Here is a 17,101-nt window from a genome sequence, read left to right on the forward strand (position 1 = left end):
ACATGTTGTGGATCAGAAGAATGTAATCGCAAACACGTTTTGTGGATTTAACTTTTTTAGATTAGATTCCCTACAGTGTGGAAACGAGCCCTTCGGCCCAACAAGAGTAACCCACACAGGACCATTCCCCTACATTTACCCCTGCCTAATGCACCTAACACTAAGGACAATTCCTCCAGGCCAATTCACCTTAACCTGCACATTTTTGGATTGTGGGAGGAAGCTGGAGCACCCGGAGGAAACCCACACAGATATGGGGAGAATGTACAAACTCCACACAGACAGCTGCCCAAGGCAGGAATTAAACCCAGGACCCTTGCGCTGTGAGGCAGCAGTGCTAACCACTGAGCCACCGTACCACCCATTACTGATAGAGTTTAGATGAGATTTGTCTTTATTTAATGTTTATGTTTATGCATATTTATGTATATATACACAAGTATACTGCAAGAAGTTAAGTCGAAATTATATGAAAGTTAGGGTAACCTGTTTAAAAAAGAGAAAAAAAAAAACTCTCTTTTCATTATGATGGGTCATTTTTTCTTAAGGGGAGAGGTATTAAGAGAGTTAAAAGCAGCAGAACTACCGAACCCAGCACCAAGTGTACTCAAAAATGGTAACAATGTAATGCTAGGTCGAACCACTCAATTAGCATGTTACTTGGAGACAAAAACAAACTTGAATTCGGCCAATCAGTTTAAATTATACCCGAAACATAAACTCCAATCAAGTTTGAATTGAGTATATTGACAATCTTAGAAGCCAATGACATAATCCAATGCTCTGCAGCATAAGGCAGGGGAAAATTGAATAGTTGGGAGGAGAACTGCCACAGCCCAGCATGTAAACAGACTGCTTGAAAAAGTATCTTTTCGATCAGTGACCTGTATTACAGAAATTCCTAACAAGGAGAAAAAAGACACAGGAAGACAATAACCTACAGCTGCCTCGTTTTGAGAAAAGAAGTGTTGTTTTGTAAATTTTAATTGGGAGTTTTATCAGACTAGTATTATAGAAGGAAAGGTAACAGATAGGTTAGAGAAAGAAATTGTAAATAGTGGTTAATTAATTATTCCCTGTTTTATTTTAAGAAATAAAGTTGTTAATTTTTACTTTACATAGTTCTTGGCCACTCGAATTGTTTCAGATAAATCTTTTCTGTGTTGCTGGTTTACAGTAAGCAGGAGAGTTTACCCCATGTCATTACACCAGAAACAATAGTAGTAAGGAAAACCTGCAATATTGAGGATATTTTTGTGAATGTTTGAGTATTTTAAGGGCTTGCATTAATTATAAAGAGATCATTCATAATTTCTGGAAAATAAATACTGGTCCTTGTGGCTTGGTGATCCTTGGCCTGGAAACAATATCAACACCAAGCAAGTTAAAATATGGGAGGCCATGTGGATCACAGAAAGAAGGAGAAAGAGTAGCAGAAACAGAAGAGTTGGAGAGGAGAAACAAGAAGATTTTGAAAACGTGTACCAGAAAGGACAGATTGAATGGATGGAATGCTTACATGAAAACCAACTGAAGATTGAACTGATTCAGTCCTTAAAAAAAAGAAGTTTGGACTACTGCTTGGGAAAATGGTGCCGTTAACCCTCCAGGTGAAATGACTGCTTAGAGACTTGGCAAGATAGCCTCTTTTGTATCTGACACTCCATGTCTAATTGTTTTTTTGTACTGACCAAGATTTGTTTGTTGTTTTGATTCTGATTCATATTAAAAAGTTACAAGCTGGCACAATTTTGTTGAAACGTCTTAGTCTGAGGGTCTTTTTGGTAAATTTGTTTTTTTCAGATTCCTCAGGGATTGTGTGAACTGAACCTTGGTCTGACCCTGGCTGGATGGCCCTCCCATATGTAGTGAAGCTCATATTATTCTCAACATACTGACCATTAAATACCTGTTGCTGAACTCAGTAACCACACATGGAGAACTCAACATAAAGTTAAAATACAAATAAAGTTTACATGATTTGTGGCTCATTTTCATTTCTAAGTTTATTCAATACAGGAAACATTGACAACCGCAATTAACAGATTGAAACATACTTGGGAAAACTGTCACTTTGTTCGGTTTGTCTCATGGTTAAAAGTTCTATTGCTACCAGTTTTAATACCGACACAACACACTAACTTGATTGCACTTCAATTCCTCATCTCAGATTTTCCACAATGGGTGCTTTATCAAAAGTTACTACTCATTCCCAAAACATTATTGAAAGCTGCTTCAATAAACAGTTGCCATTATCCAGCAACTGAAGAACTTATGTTGCGATGGCACCTCACACAACAGTAGGAGACCAGACTCAGGAATTTGGTGGAACAATCAAGGTCACTTGTTGAAAATCTGTGAAGGCGAATCAGAGAAACAAATTTAATTGAATAATGACCATACACTGCTAATAATGTCAATTCTTCACCTTCCCTTTTATTCTTCGATGTAGATTACTTTGACAAGCTTTACTGTCCACCACTGCTTACCATGTGTGTCCTAAGAGTCAAATATGTAGTGTGGAATTGGACTGACAAAGGGTAAAGGGTTACGTCAGAAATTGCCTCAATTTGGAAAGAGGAGTAAAAGAATTGAAGAATTTAAAATGATAACAGAAGGTGTTTGGAGAGAAACTAATCTCTGATGGGAGAACTCAGGACAAAGGGACCACAATATTAAATATGAGTTAGGCCATTTAGGAGTGAAATCTATTAGAATATTTCACACAAATTGGGTAATGGAAATCAGAAAGTCTCTCCCCAAAAGGTTGTAGATGTTGGGGATCAGTGAAATGTTTAACTGAGATAGATGGATCTTGCTGGGCAGGGACATTCCCTTAAACAATCAAACGAGTTGGATGAGCTGAATGGTCTTCTACTATTCTTATAATAAGCTGTATAAATATTCATTTGTTCTTAATTCCAAATAAAACTTATTCTGATGACTTCACTCCAACAAAGTTACAGAAAACAGATATGACTTGATCTATCTGTACAATTGAATACAGAGGAACTTCGATTATCCAAATATCAATTATCTGAAGGAGATCTCAAGGTTCCAATAGAAACATTACATCAAAGAAGTGTTCCAACACTGATCGCACCTTTTGCTTACAGTGATTAAAAATGAACTCGGCTCACTGAAATGCTACTGAGAACAGTCCTGGACATCGATGGGAGCCCAGCCACCATCTCCGAATGACTGACCTCCCGACCTCTCCCTCTCTCTCTCTCTCCCTCCCCCCCACACTTTCCCTGGAGTTCTACACAGGGGTGTACCCTAAACTCCCCTTCCTCAGATAATCTCTCCAACATTGTCCTGAACATGGCAAAGGTTTGACTGCATCCAAACTCACCAGGAAAGGGAGCCCATTCTGACAAAAACATTACACTTACAGCACCCTACTTTGGAATTCTCACCCAAAACAAAATCTCTGCATCTTATTCCTCATAAAGAAGCCTCTTAGAACTTAACTGATCCAAGCCATCTTTCTTTAGCTCAGTATCCATTTTATGCCAATGCTGCTATAAAGCAATCTGAGTTTTAATTACATGAAAGTTCCCTGACAATTGAGGTTTGTTGGGGCATTGCACATCACGCACAGTGAACAGGTGACACACGAGTGTGGGGGGAGGGGGGAAAGGTCACTCACCTAGGACGAGCTTTGAGCTCTCTTTCTTTTCACCTCACTTTTGTAGAGTTTGTCCATGATTTTCCTCTCGTGCCCAGCTGGGCAGTGGTGATTCGTATTCCGAATGCCCTCTTTCTTGCTCCTGCCTTTCCCTCCATTGTGAGCCTGGTAATCTGCCAGATTGTAATACTCATACTCATCATAATGTGCTTCCTCAAATGACTCCAGGCTACTGCAAGACATTGTGCCTGGGACTAATGGTCCAGAGGGAGGCTGGAGCTGGAGCTGGGACCTCATGCAGTGTGCTGTGCTAAACTAGGCTGTGCTGCACTTGGCTGGGATAACTCACTCTGTATGCCTTCATTGGTTCACTGTGATGTCAGGCTAAGGATGGACAGGCTATTTTTTTGAAACTGCTTTGAAAGTGTACAAGTTGTTAGAGACACAGATTGGAGTTTTCAGAGGAGTTGTTGGTGCTACTTCACTCTTACATAAACTGTGACCAAATCTGACCCAAATAAGCAGAAATAATTTCGGATTCTCTTGACATAGCCCTCTCTTTCACTTGCAGATATCCTGTCCCTCTATACATCTGTCTTTCAGCATATGTCCTTCTTCTGCCTATACTCATCTTCAACCATCTCTAACTCAATTCACTTCATATTCCTACCCTCATCAATATTAAACTAACAAGACCTCCACTTTCTCACCTCCCTCAGTTTTACTATGAGCTTTTACTATTTTAGTGTGGCTATATATTCATCGTGTGGAGGGTTGCCAAGCGGATTTACCAACTAGGATCCTGGTATTAAAGCAGCTAAATTATGATGTCAGTTATATAAACTTTGCTTACATTTCCCTGGTCATTCAGGATGATATCATTTCCTTCACACAAAAGGAGAGTGAAAATCTGGAACCTTCTTCCCTCCCACCTCCCAAAAAAAACACCTGATATTAGTATCTCAATGAGAAGATCAGAGTTACAGGGGAAAGGCAGAACCAGCTAGATCTAATTGAACTTTCCAATAGGGTTCTGAATGATACATTCATGGTTTGATGTTAATGTTTGCTTTCAATGAGATCTATACTCTGCTAGGACTTCACTGCCTAAACTGGGAACCTGATGGTGGCTGTTCAGTTGTCTTCTTGCCAGCATTAGTGGAGAAGACCTGTTTGAATAGGAGGACCATGTGTGGGTTGCTGTCTCCCTCCCAGCTCTAACTGGCACGCCTCAGGGTTAACCACAACCTAGTAACTTAGCCATGTGGTGAACTCAACCTTTACTGAGGACTTGGACAACCTTGAACAGTTCGAGGATGGGCCAGAGAAGATGCAGCTACTTCCTTCATAAATGGGAGGTGCTGCATCGCGGTAATTTCATTGGACTAATAATCCAGAACTCCAGGCTAATTTTCAGCAGACCAGCTATTGCTGGTTCTAATCCCACCACAGCAGATGTGTGAATTCAATAAGAAATAGAATGTTGTAAAAATCCCTCTGGTTCACTAGAGAAGGAGATTTGCCATCTTTACCTACATGTGACTCCAGGCCACAGAAATGTAGTTGACTCTTAACTATCCTTTGGGATCAGCAATAAATGTCTGTAATGTGCACATCAATTAAAAAATGGAAATGAGTAAAGCTTGAAATGAGACTGTGGTTATCCAAATCAGATCATCACCCACCGAGAACCCGTGGAGACACCCATTCCAGGCTGAATGGGTTGCGAACTATACCTGCTTCCCCAGGCTTACAAATAATGATGATGCCTCTGGGATCTGTCCCGAGATGAGCTTTCCACACATATGTGCACCAAACTACTTTCACCATTTCTAAAGTTATGCTGTGCTCCTTCCACTTTAAAAACTAAATCATATCCTCTCAGTTCCCCCAAATCCATTCAATCTGCAAGTTTACCTTTTGCACCAGAACTGAATACATTCTTTAACTTAGCTGAGGCTGCCCCGGGATCTTTGGGCCTGTCCCGTTCTGTGTACTTCAGTTCTGACCTTCTCTAGTTCTACACCTTTACAACACCTTCAAGATCACCTGTCATTTCGGACACCTTCACCACAAAATACATCTCAATCTTTCCACATCCCACTTTCTCACTCACACCCACACTTCCTGCTGCTCTTCACCCATACATTGTCCAAGACCCCAAATATACTTCATGGCACATGACTGCTGTGCCCTTTCTCTTTTGTTTCCTCGATTTGAGCCTCAGAGGCTCTCTCATTACCTTGGGAAAGAACACATGCAAAAATAAACAGGCAGTTTCCTGAACAGCTCAACCCTCATAGCTCTCAAAATCTCAATTGTTTTTATGTACCACATCCATTACCCACTCTCACCTTTCCTGTTTCATAGAATCAAAGAATCTTTACAGTGTGGAAGCAGGCCATTCAGGTATTGAGTTCACATTGCCCTCTGAACAGTATCCCATCCAGATCCACCCCATCCCTGTAACCCTGCATTTCCCATGGCCAATCCAGCTAACCTGCACATCTTTCAATCATGTGAATAAACCTGAATATCCTGAGGAAACGCATGTAGGCATGGGGAAAATATGCAAACTCCACACAGACAACTGCCCAAAGCCAGAACTGAACCTGGGTGTGAGGTGCTGTGAGGCAGTAGTGCTAACCTTGTGCTGCCTACCTTTCTTTAATGATTCTCTCCATTAAAGAATTGAAATGCCGTCCAACAGTAGTTTAATGACACTTCTCCTGAGGGAGTTTGTCTTTTCCCCTTCCCTTTCAATCTTTTACTGTTCACTTCTGAAGGAGGGTCAAGTCTTGAAACACTAATTCTCAAACCCTTTCTAATTTTGTAAGGAGAGGAAAGAGCTGATGTTTCGAGGATCAGTTAGATTCGAAATGTCAGCTCTTTTCTCTCCTTACAGATGCTGCCAGACCTGCTGAGATTTTCCAGCATTTTCTCTTTTGGTTTCAGATTCCAGCATCTGCAGTAATTTGCTTTTACCCTTTCTAATTTTGTTTAATTTTCAGAATCAACAGGATTTTATGCACAAAAGTAAATCTGTTGTGAAACTAAAGAAAAAGACAAGATTAAAGAACAAAAAAAGTGTACAGACGACAAGAAAACTTCAGACCAAAAGTTATAAACTCAAGAAAAGGATGTAAATGATTGAGAATTTTATAAAGACACTATGACAACATATGATCTATGAAATTTGAATACAAATAGCAGATGGGAGAAGTTGAAAGTAATGATAACTCCTGTGCAGATGTGCATGCTTTTCTTTTCATTCATTTCGGTGGGGTCACTGGTCAGCATTTGCTACCCATCCTTAATTGCCACGATAACAGTTGTGTCAGCAGTCAATCACATTACAGTGGGTCTGGAGTCACATATGGGATGGCGGTTTCCTTTCCTAAAGGATACTAGTGAATCAGATGGGTTCTTACACCAATTGACTGCGGTTTCACAGTCATCATCAGACTCTTAATTTTTGCTGAATTCAAATTCCACCATCTTCCGTGGCAAGATTCAAACCCCAGTACCAGAATACCGCCCGCCCGCCCCGCCATGAACCTCTAATAGTCTAGCGATAATATCACTAGGCCATCATCTCCCCATATTGTGGAATGTGTCCTGTTCTTTCTATTCTGTAAATAAAACAGATCTACATTTTGCTACATATTGTAATTATTTGCATGCTTAAATTGTGCAGCTTTTTAATTACCTCTTGTTTCTTTTTATCTCAAAGATTGCCTGTAAATATGTAATGAATGATAACTTGTTTTATTTTGATCATGATTTGACAGATGCCAAAAAGAGGATTTTTCAATAAATCAATTATTGTCTATTTTCATTGATTTATTGGAACCAGCAGCTGGTTAAACCAGTTGATATTGATACCTGATGGCCCTGCATTCTTGTTAGATGCGAACAGCTGCAAGAGGAGTAACCAGCAGTTTGCAAAACTGTCAGCAATATCTAAATGGATTGGATGACTGCCAATCACTGTTAGAGGTAGAATACAGCTATCCATCAAACTACCACAAAGAAAGAAAATAAATATTAATTTAGTTCATTTTGACAACATGAAAAGCACCAAATCTCTTGACAGTGGAATAGAAAGTTCTTCTACATAAATATTGAGAAGATGGAAGGCATTCTTTTCTGTCCTGCCAGAAACTCAGTTCCCCTGCTATCAACTCCATTCCTCACCCTAGTAACTTGTCTGGAGTGTTTGAAAGCTTAGTGCTTTCTTTAACTCCAAGAGGATATTCTTACTGCACATCCACCCACATCATTGGCAAGTTTGCCCATGCAGCAGTTTGGCATCTTCCACAATTCCACAACACACTGATCTGACCAGGGATCATCAAAACTTTAAACTCAGTGTTACCAAATACATTTTCACTTGCAATGAATTTTTTGCACAGGAAGCATTTCTCCCACCACTCACTGGCCAGACATAAACCCACAGTGATTCTAGAGGGCTAAGCAGGGCTCATCCATGGACCTGATTGAATGATTACTGTTGGTTTGTAAAATATATTCAGCTTTTCAACTGTGCTAGAATCACAGGACACAAATCATGTATAGACACCAGTTTATTCCTCTTGACCTAATCTTTTGGGGTGGTATGGTGGCTCAGTGGTTAGCACTGCTGCCTCACAGTGCCAGGGATCTGGGTTTGATTCTGGTCTAGGGAGAATGTTTGCGTGGAGTTTGCATATTGTCTGCATGGGTTTCTTCCAGGTGCTCCAGTTTCCTCCCACAGTTCAAAAATGTGCAGGTTAGGTGAACTGGCCATGCTAAATTGCCCATAATCTTTAGGGATGTGCAAGTTAGGTGCATTAGGCAGGGGTAAATATAGGGTAGGAGGAATGGATTTGGGTGGGTTACTCTTCAGAGGGTCAATATGGACTTGTTGGGCCGAAGGGCCTGTTTCCACACTGTAGGGAATCTTCTATCTGTATTTTCCAGCATTGTAGCCTGATGATATTTTCTGGCACAGTTTAAATATTCAATGACAATTGCCAAAAGTTTTCATCAACTCCTCACTCAAACCAAGTCCTCACAGACAGCCTTTGCAGAGAGATGTCAGTCATACAAACATCAATCACAATGGCACTGCTTTCGAGGTGGGAACAGCAATCAGGGATCCATTAGATCATCCACGAGTTGGGTTCTGTAGATTGGACAATCTTTTCTTAATTTCCTTTCGTACAGGAAATGAACCTTGCATTTCACAAATCCTGGATTTCCCTTTTCACATACAAATCTGGAGTTCTGTGAATCTAGAATTTCACGAATCTAGATTCCTCTTTTACATGTGAATCCAAAGTTTCCTGCCTCACGAAGGAAACTCAGCTTTCACTGAAGTTGGTTTGTTTTAAACCCCAGTGTTATTGGATGGGAGGTGCACTGTTTACTGCCCCCCAAACACCACCACTATTGTGACGTCACAGCAGCATGTGACATTGAGTATGCTGTATCCTAGAGACGAGAACATACACAGAGAATTCAAGGAGCTATCAATGGTGGTCGTGTGAAATACTGGAAATATTTTTACATAGAAAGACATAAAGAGACAATGAGCAAAACTCCTGAGATAATGGGAGATAGGGAAAGGTGCTGACGGTTAAAAAATGTCCTACAGACAGCAAAATTCAGAAAGATCTTTAGCACCAAAATATTTATTCCCCAAATAAAATGAAGCAACTTTCTCAGTATGGTGAGAAAACTATCCCAGATTTTGATCATGTGAAATAATGGATCTGTGACAATCTTTATATTAATAGTCATAACTGTCAGTATAACACTCGGAATAAAATCACAGCACACTGTTAGATTTAGTTAGAATGGCACCTTCCATCCAGTTTTAAAGGTGCAGAGGAGGAAAGTCAGAGATCCAACGAGTTACAGAAAGAAAGCTAGAAAGAGAAGTTAGCGAGAGGAGAAGTAACAAAATAGGTTGATGAATGGGTGGAGAGCAGAACATATTTGAAAAGTTTATTTCAAAATACACAAATACAAACTGCTCCATTCAGTGAATAAAAGACCAATAAGAGGACTCCTTAACTTGTACAAGGTAGATCCATACTGTGATAACAGTAAAAGAAACTTTTATGCACATACATTTCTTCTGCGGATAGTGGAGGGAAATCTAAGATCCTGGGCAGCTGATTTTGGTCCAGAATCAGAGAAGATCCATGTTGTAATCTCATCGTGTTCAGCGACTATCAGTTCAAATGAATGATTTTGTAAGTGCCACCATGTGGTCCACCCCACAAGCTACGTCCATGACATTGCCTGGTACTGTCACCTAAACAAACAATAAATACAGTTGGCTACTCAGCGTCAGGAAGAAAGGTCTTTGACAACTGCAGCAGGTATATTAGAAGAGGAGCTTGGCTCCGAGAGATCCCAAGCAATGAGCTCAATCAGGTGAGCTATCATTCATAACAAGCCCGTGAAGTCGAAGAATAAGTGACCCAAAGTTTGACAAAATATGGGATTTTTAAAAAAAATATAGTTTGAGGTGAAATTAGATGGCAAAGTAAAACTGAAACAAAAATGACTCTCAAGCAGCTGTATCTTTAGGGGAATCTTTCATTGGGATTACAATAGCTTACATTTTGGACAATGTTGTACTGAAAAACTCTCCCCAGCTATTCTCCTTCAATACAGTTCTTTTTCCTGCCAAATTGGATTCCATAGGATTGGTAAAGAAATTGAAACTCCAAGAATAACAAAATAAGTGAAGGACCTACCCGCCAGGGAAAGTACTGATCGTCCATACTCCCAATGCCAAGGCAACCTCGGAGATTCTTGCCCCACACAAAAAGCTCACCACGATCTGGAACATGAAGACATTATGGATTGGAGGGTAAAGCAAATACAATAAATGTTTTATTAACCAGCACTTATGGGGCCAGGATTGTGCTGCTGACCAAATATTTTGGTTGATCAAGAGGTCAAAATGATCAATGTGAAAACACACACTAAGAAATAAAAATGTAATGCATGACTGTTATACTTCATATATAGCGTAAGTCACTTAAATAATAATGCAATTTTGCCTTAAATAAAATCTACTGACAGACAGCCTTCTCACTTGCACCCTCAACTCACTACCTGGATATTGTGGAGATTGTGATAATACAGTAAACTTTCAGTATTTCAGGTACATAACTTTTGCCAGATTATCAAGAATGCCAGTTCATAAGATATTGGCAAAAACAAAATTAATAGAGTCATAGAGATGTACAGCATGGAAACAGACCCTAAGGTCCAACCCTTCCATGCCGACCAGATGTTCCAACCCAATCTAGTCCCACCTGCCAGCACCCGGCCGATATCCCTCCAAACCCTTCCTATTCATATACCCATCCAGATGCCTTTTAAATGTTGTAATTGTACCAGCCTCCACCACTTCCTCTGGTAGCTTATTCCATACACGTACTCTGTATGAAAATATTGCCCCTTACATTCCTTTTATATCTTTCCCCTCTCACCTTAAAGCTATGCCCTCTAGTTCTGGACTCTCTTACCCCAGGGAAAAGACCTTGTCTATTTATCCTATCCATGCCCCTCATGATTTTACAAACCTCTGTAAGGTCACCCCTCAGCCTCCGACACTCCAGGGAAAACAGCACCAGCCACCGTAAGTAAATAACCCCAGTTTCTCTTCCTTGTAATTTATTCCATTGTGAGATATGGACATCACTGGCTGGACCAGTATTGCCCTGGAGAAGGTGGTGGTGAGCTGCCTGCTTGAATTGCTGCAGTCCACATGATGTAGGTGCACCACAATGCTATTGGGAAAGAAGCTCCAGGATTGAATAGTGATGCAGTATCATGTAGCAGTACCACTGTGCTAAATGTGACAGACTTCAAACAGATCTAGCAACATTCATGAGTTGCTGTGAGACATCAGCAGCAGCAGAATCATACTCCAACACAATCTGTGAACACATATTGCCATCAAGCCAGTATTACGGCATGGGGTAAACCTCTCTGCTAATTTAAACCCAACACAGAGGAGCTCACCTCGTGCTGTAATCTGTAAAATTTTGACAAAGAACTATTCCAGAGGTCACTGTTTAAAGTAAAAATTATCAATTTTATTTCTTAACAACGATTTATCACTCCTTTCTCTTAAACCTACTTTTATCTCCCCACTCTACAATACTGGTCCGGTAAATACCCCGATTAAGATTTACAAAAAAGAATTCAAATTTCAGAACCAGCCAGCTATCGAATCTTCTCTCTGTATCTTCCTCTGTAGATTTTCCTGTCATCTTTTCTTCAGTATTCTGCTTTACAGATCTTTCATATGTACAGGGACTCTTCAGAGAGCTAATCGGCTAGCAGGATATACTTGGTAGTTCTCCCCTAACTGGTCACAATGTCCGGTTTTATACCCTAAAACATTGGATCACTTCATTAATCTTATGTCATCAAAACACTAAATTCAAATTCAATTGGATTTCAGTAACTGGGGCATAATTTAAACTAACTGGCCAAAATTAAATTTGTTTTAGTATCATGGCAACACATCTCCAGCTATTTGTTTCACCCACTGTTGGCCAGAAATTTCAGCTCCCTTAAAGGTACGGTACAAAGGACAAGCCAGGAGCAGTACTAGGCATACGTAAAAATGAGGTATTGATCTGGTGATGGTATGACATAGGACTACTGAAAGTAGCATGTAACAGTCAGAGTTAAGTGATCCCACAATCACTGGATCAGCTCTAAGCTCTGCAGTTCTGCCACATCCAGTCCTGATGGCGGTGGACAATTAAACAGTTGACAGGAAGTGGAGGCTTCACAAATACATAGACAGGAAAGGTTTAGAAGGGTATGGGCAGAATGCAGGGAAATAGGGTTAGCATGGATGGACATTTTGGTCGGCATGGAGCAGTTTGGGCCAAATATGCTATATGACTCTACAAAGAGGGGAGCTGAGGGCATCAACACAAAAGATGAGGACAAAAGATATTTGCATCCAAACTTCAACCAGAAGTGCTGAGTGAATGATCCATCTCAGCCTCCTCTCAAGGTCCCCAACATCACGTGACATCAGTCAATTCAATTGACTTCACATGACATCAAGAAACAGCTGAAGACATTCAATACTGAAAAGGCTCTAGGCCCTGACAACACTCCAGCAACAGTACTGAAAATGTAAGCTTCCAGAATTTGCTGCTACCCTAGTCAAGCTATTCCAGTGCAGATACAACAATGGCAACTACCTGCCCAGTGTGAAATGGTGCACAGAATACAGGACAAATCCAAGCCAAAGAGTACTCCATCACACTCTTGAATTCTATCTGGTATTTGCTAGACAGGCTTTGAGGAAGTGGAAGGTGAGTTCCTCGCTGTAGGTTTCCAAGCTTCTGACCTTCACTTGTAGCTGTAGTATTTGTATAACTGGTTTCTTGTCAATATTAAATCATGGAATGTTGAAAGTAATGGTACCTGAGGAGTCATGAATAATGTTGAACATTGCACAATCATTGCCCAATCCTAACGCGGATCTTATGATGGAAAGGTCATTGATGAAGCAGTTGAAGATGGTTGGGCCGAGGATACTATCCTGAAGGACTCCTACAGAGATTTATTTGACACGGAGATGGAAGTATGCCTCCAAACAGTGGAGCGTTTTGCTCCTAATTTCTATTGACTTCAGGTTTGATGGGAATCATAGAATCATACAGTATAGAAGCAGCTCTTTGGTCCACTGAGTCTATACCACCAAAGATACACTACCTCCTACACTAACCCCACTTTGCCACTCTAGGCTCATAGCCTTAAATGTTAATGCAAGTGCACACCCAAGTATGTTTAAAGATTAAGAGGTTCTCAACATTTTCTCAACAGCTACTCTGTCAAGCCCCCTCAGAATCTTGTCTGTTTCAGTAAGATCACTCCTCATTCTAACTTCGGAAGAATAAAAGCGGAATCTGTTTAGCTGTTCTTCATAAGTCAACCACTTCACCTCTGCAATTAGCCCAGTAAATATCTTTTGAGCCGCTCGAATGCTAAAATATTCTCTCTTAAATTTGGGGACCAAACTGTACACAGTACTTCAGGTGTGGACTCATTAACACTCTGTACAGTTGTAACAAGACTTGCAAGTTTTTAAACTGCAACACCGACCCACCCCCCCTCCAAGGGATTCCATTTGACCTCTTAATTACTTGCTGCATCTGTATGCTAACTTTGTACAGAAGAACACCAAACCAATCAGCACTGCACTTTTCTCGAATCTCCATCTGTTTGAATAATAGTCTGCCTTTTGATTCTTCTTATTAAAATGCACAACCTCCCACTTTCGTATATTAAATTCCATCTGGCAAGTTTCTGTCCACTTTCTCCACCTATTCCACATTCCCTTGCAGATCCCTTACGTCTGCCTCACAACATGATTTCCCAACTATCAGCAAATTTGGATATATTACATTCTGTCCCACCTCCAAGTTATTAATATACATAGTGAATAACTTAGACCCTAGATCTGCTCCTTGTGACACTCCACTAGTCACAAATCAGACAAAATCCTGGTAAATCTCCTCTTGCCCCCTCCAGTGCTATCACACTTCCCCTAAAATTGGATTCCAGTACGATGTACGAACCAACGCCCCAGCATAACTTCCCTGCTCTTAAACTCCACACATCAACTATTAAAAGCAAGGATACCTATGCCTTCTTAACCACTTTATCCACCTGTACCATAAGGGACCGGTGTACATACACACCAAGGTCTCTCTGATCCTTGGTGTTTCCCAGGGTCCTACTGTACATTGCCTTGTTTGTCCTGCCCAAGTGCATCATACCACATTTTAGGGATTTACTACAGGCCCCCCAATAGCAGCAGGGAGATTGAAGAAAGCATAGGTCAGCAGATTTTGGAAAAATGTGAATGTAGTAGGGTTGTTGTAATGGGTGACCGTAACTTTCCCAATATTGATTGGAACCTTGTTTGAGCAGATGGTTTGGAAGGAGCTCTTTTTGTAAGGTGTGTTCAGGAGGGTTTCCTAACTCAGTACGTTGACAGGCCAATGAGGGGAGAGGCCATTTTGGATTTGGTGCTCGGCAATGAGCTGGGGCAGGTCTCAGATCTTGCGGTGATTTTGGTGATAGTGACCACAACTGCTTCACATTCTACATAGCCATGGAGAAGGAGAGAAGCAGGCACAATGGGAGAATATTTAACTGGGGAAAAGGAAACTATGATCCTATCAGACGTGAGTTGGGAAGCATGGACTGGGAGCAATTGTTCCATGGAAAGGGCACGATAGACATGTGGAGACTGTTTAAGGAACAGTTGTTGCGAGTGTGATGCATAAATGTGTTCCTCTGAGACAGGCAAGAAGGGGTAAGATAAAGGAATCTTGGATGATGAGAGCGGAGGAGCTTCTCATCAAAAAAAAAGAAGGCAGCTTACGTAAGGTGGAGGAAGCAAGGGTCTTGCTCAGCTCTAGAGGATTACAGGCAGGCAAGGAAGGAGCTCAAAAATGGTCTGAGGAGAGCCAGGAGGGGGCACGAGAAAGGTTTAGCAGGAGGAATTAGGGAGAATCCAAAGGCATTTTACACATATGTGAGGAATAAGAGAATGATCAAAAAAAGAGTAGGGCCGATCAGGGATAGCATAGGGAACTTGTATGTAGAGTCTGAGGAGGTAGGGGAAGCCCTAGGTGAGTTTTTTGCTTCTGTCTTTACTAAAGAAAAGGACCTGGTAGTGAATGAAACCATTGAGGAACAGGTGTGCATGCTGGAACAGATAGAGATTGAGGAAGTTGATGTGCTGAAAATTTTGACAAACGTTAAGATTGACAAGTCGCCAGGGCTAGACCAGATTTGTCCACTGCTGCTTTGGGAAGCGAGAAATATGATTGCTTCGCCGCTTGTGAAGATCTTTGCATCCTCGCTCTCCACTGGAGTCGTACCTGAGGACTGGAGGGAGGCAAATGTAATTCATCTCTTCAAGAAAGGAAATAGGGAAATCCCCGGCAATTACAGACCAGTCAGTCTCACGTCTGTCGTCTGCAAGGTGTTAGAAAGGATTCTGAGGGATAGGATTTATGACCATCTGGAAGAGCATAACTTGATTAAATGCAGTCAGCACGGCTTTGTGAGGGTCAGGTCATGCCTCACAAACCTGATCGAGTTCTTTGAGGATGTTACTAGACAAGTTGATGAGGGCCGAGCGGTGGATATGGTGTATATGGACTTCAGCAAGGCATTTGATAAGGTTCCCCATGTTCAGAAGATCAAGAGGAATGGGATACAGGGAAATTTAGCTGCCTGGATACAGAATTGGCTGGTCGACAGAAGACAGCGAGTGGTAGTGGAAGGGAAGTATTCTGCCTGGAAGTCAGTGTTGAGTGGTGTTCCACAGGGCTCTGTTCTTGAGCCTCTACTCTTTGTAATTTTTATTAATGACTTGGATGAGGAGATTGAAGGATGGGTTAGCAAGTTTGCAGATGACACAAAGGTTGGAGGTGTTGTTGACAGTATAGAGGACTGTTGTAGGCTACAGTGTGACATTGACAGGATGCAGAGATGGGCTGAGAAGTGGCAGATGGATTTCAACTTACATAAATGCGAAGTGATGCATTTTGGAAGGTTGAACTTGAAGGTTGAGTACAGGATTAAAGACCGGATTCTTGGCAGTGTGGAGGAACAGCGGGATCCTTTAAAATTGCCACCCAATTGGACAGGGTTGTTAAGAAAGCATATGGTGTTTTGGCTTTCATTAACAGGGGGATGGGTTTAAGAGCCGTGAGACCTTGTTGCAGCTCTATAAAACTTTGGTTAGACCGCACTTGGAATACTGTGTCCAGTTCTGGTCACTCTATTATAGGAAAAATGTGGATACTTTGGAGAGGGTTCAGAGGAGGTTTACCAGGATGCTGCCTGGAATGGAGGGCTTATCTTACGAAGAGAGGTTGACTGAGCTGGACCTTTTTTCATTGGAAAAAAGGAAGAGAGGGGACCTAATTGAGGTGTACAAGATAATAAGAGGCATAGATAGAGGTGATAGCCAGAGACTTTTTCCCAGGGCAGAAATTGTTAAAATGAGGGGTCATACTTTCTGCCAAACAGCTTAAAACTATAGAGGGGATGTCAGAGGGGGGTTCTTTATGCAGAGAGCTGTGGGAGCATGGAATGCGTTGTCAGCAGCACTTGTGGAAGCGAGGTCATTGGGGATATTTAAGAGACTGCTGGTCACAGAAATGTGAGGGTTCATACATTAGGTTTACCTTACATGAGGATCAATGGTCAGCACAACATTGTGGGCTGAAGGGCCTGTTCTGTGCTGTACTGTTCTATGTTCTATTAATTCCATTTGCTATTAAATCAGCCCATCTGTACCTTCTTCTAAATTAAAGATATCCTCTCTATTTGGAGAATGTGAGGACTGCAGATGCTGGAGATCAGAGCTGAAAAATATGTTGCTGGAAAAGCGCAGCAGGTCAGGCA

General features: G+C 41.2%; 1 protein-coding gene across 3 annotated transcripts in view; it reads right to left on the reverse strand.

Moving 5' to 3' along the window:
* Positions 1 to 1,988: 1,988 nt before the first annotated feature.
* The window catches only part of rcc1l (RCC1 like), a 58,612-nt gene continuing 43,499 nt past the window's right edge, over positions 1,989 to 17,101 (reverse strand). For 2 of the 3 annotated variants that reach the window (XM_072589257.1, XM_072589258.1), the window contains exons 10-11: positions 10,384 to 10,469; positions 9,609 to 9,935 (exon numbers count right to left, since the gene is read on the reverse strand). In XM_072589257.1, the coding sequence (XP_072445358.1) occupies positions 9,858 to 9,935; positions 10,384 to 10,469 (164 nt within the window). In that variant the 3' untranslated portion in view covers positions 9,609 to 9,857. Of the gene's footprint in view, positions 2,356 to 9,608; positions 9,936 to 10,383; positions 10,470 to 17,101 lie in introns of those variants that run through there. The other variant, XR_011963272.1, reaches the window with a different exon arrangement.

This window comes from Chiloscyllium punctatum, chromosome 19 (genome assembly GCF_047496795.1).
Source record: "Chiloscyllium punctatum isolate Juve2018m chromosome 19, sChiPun1.3, whole genome shotgun sequence".
Classification (NCBI taxonomy): domain Eukaryota; kingdom Metazoa; phylum Chordata; class Chondrichthyes; order Orectolobiformes; family Hemiscylliidae; genus Chiloscyllium; species Chiloscyllium punctatum.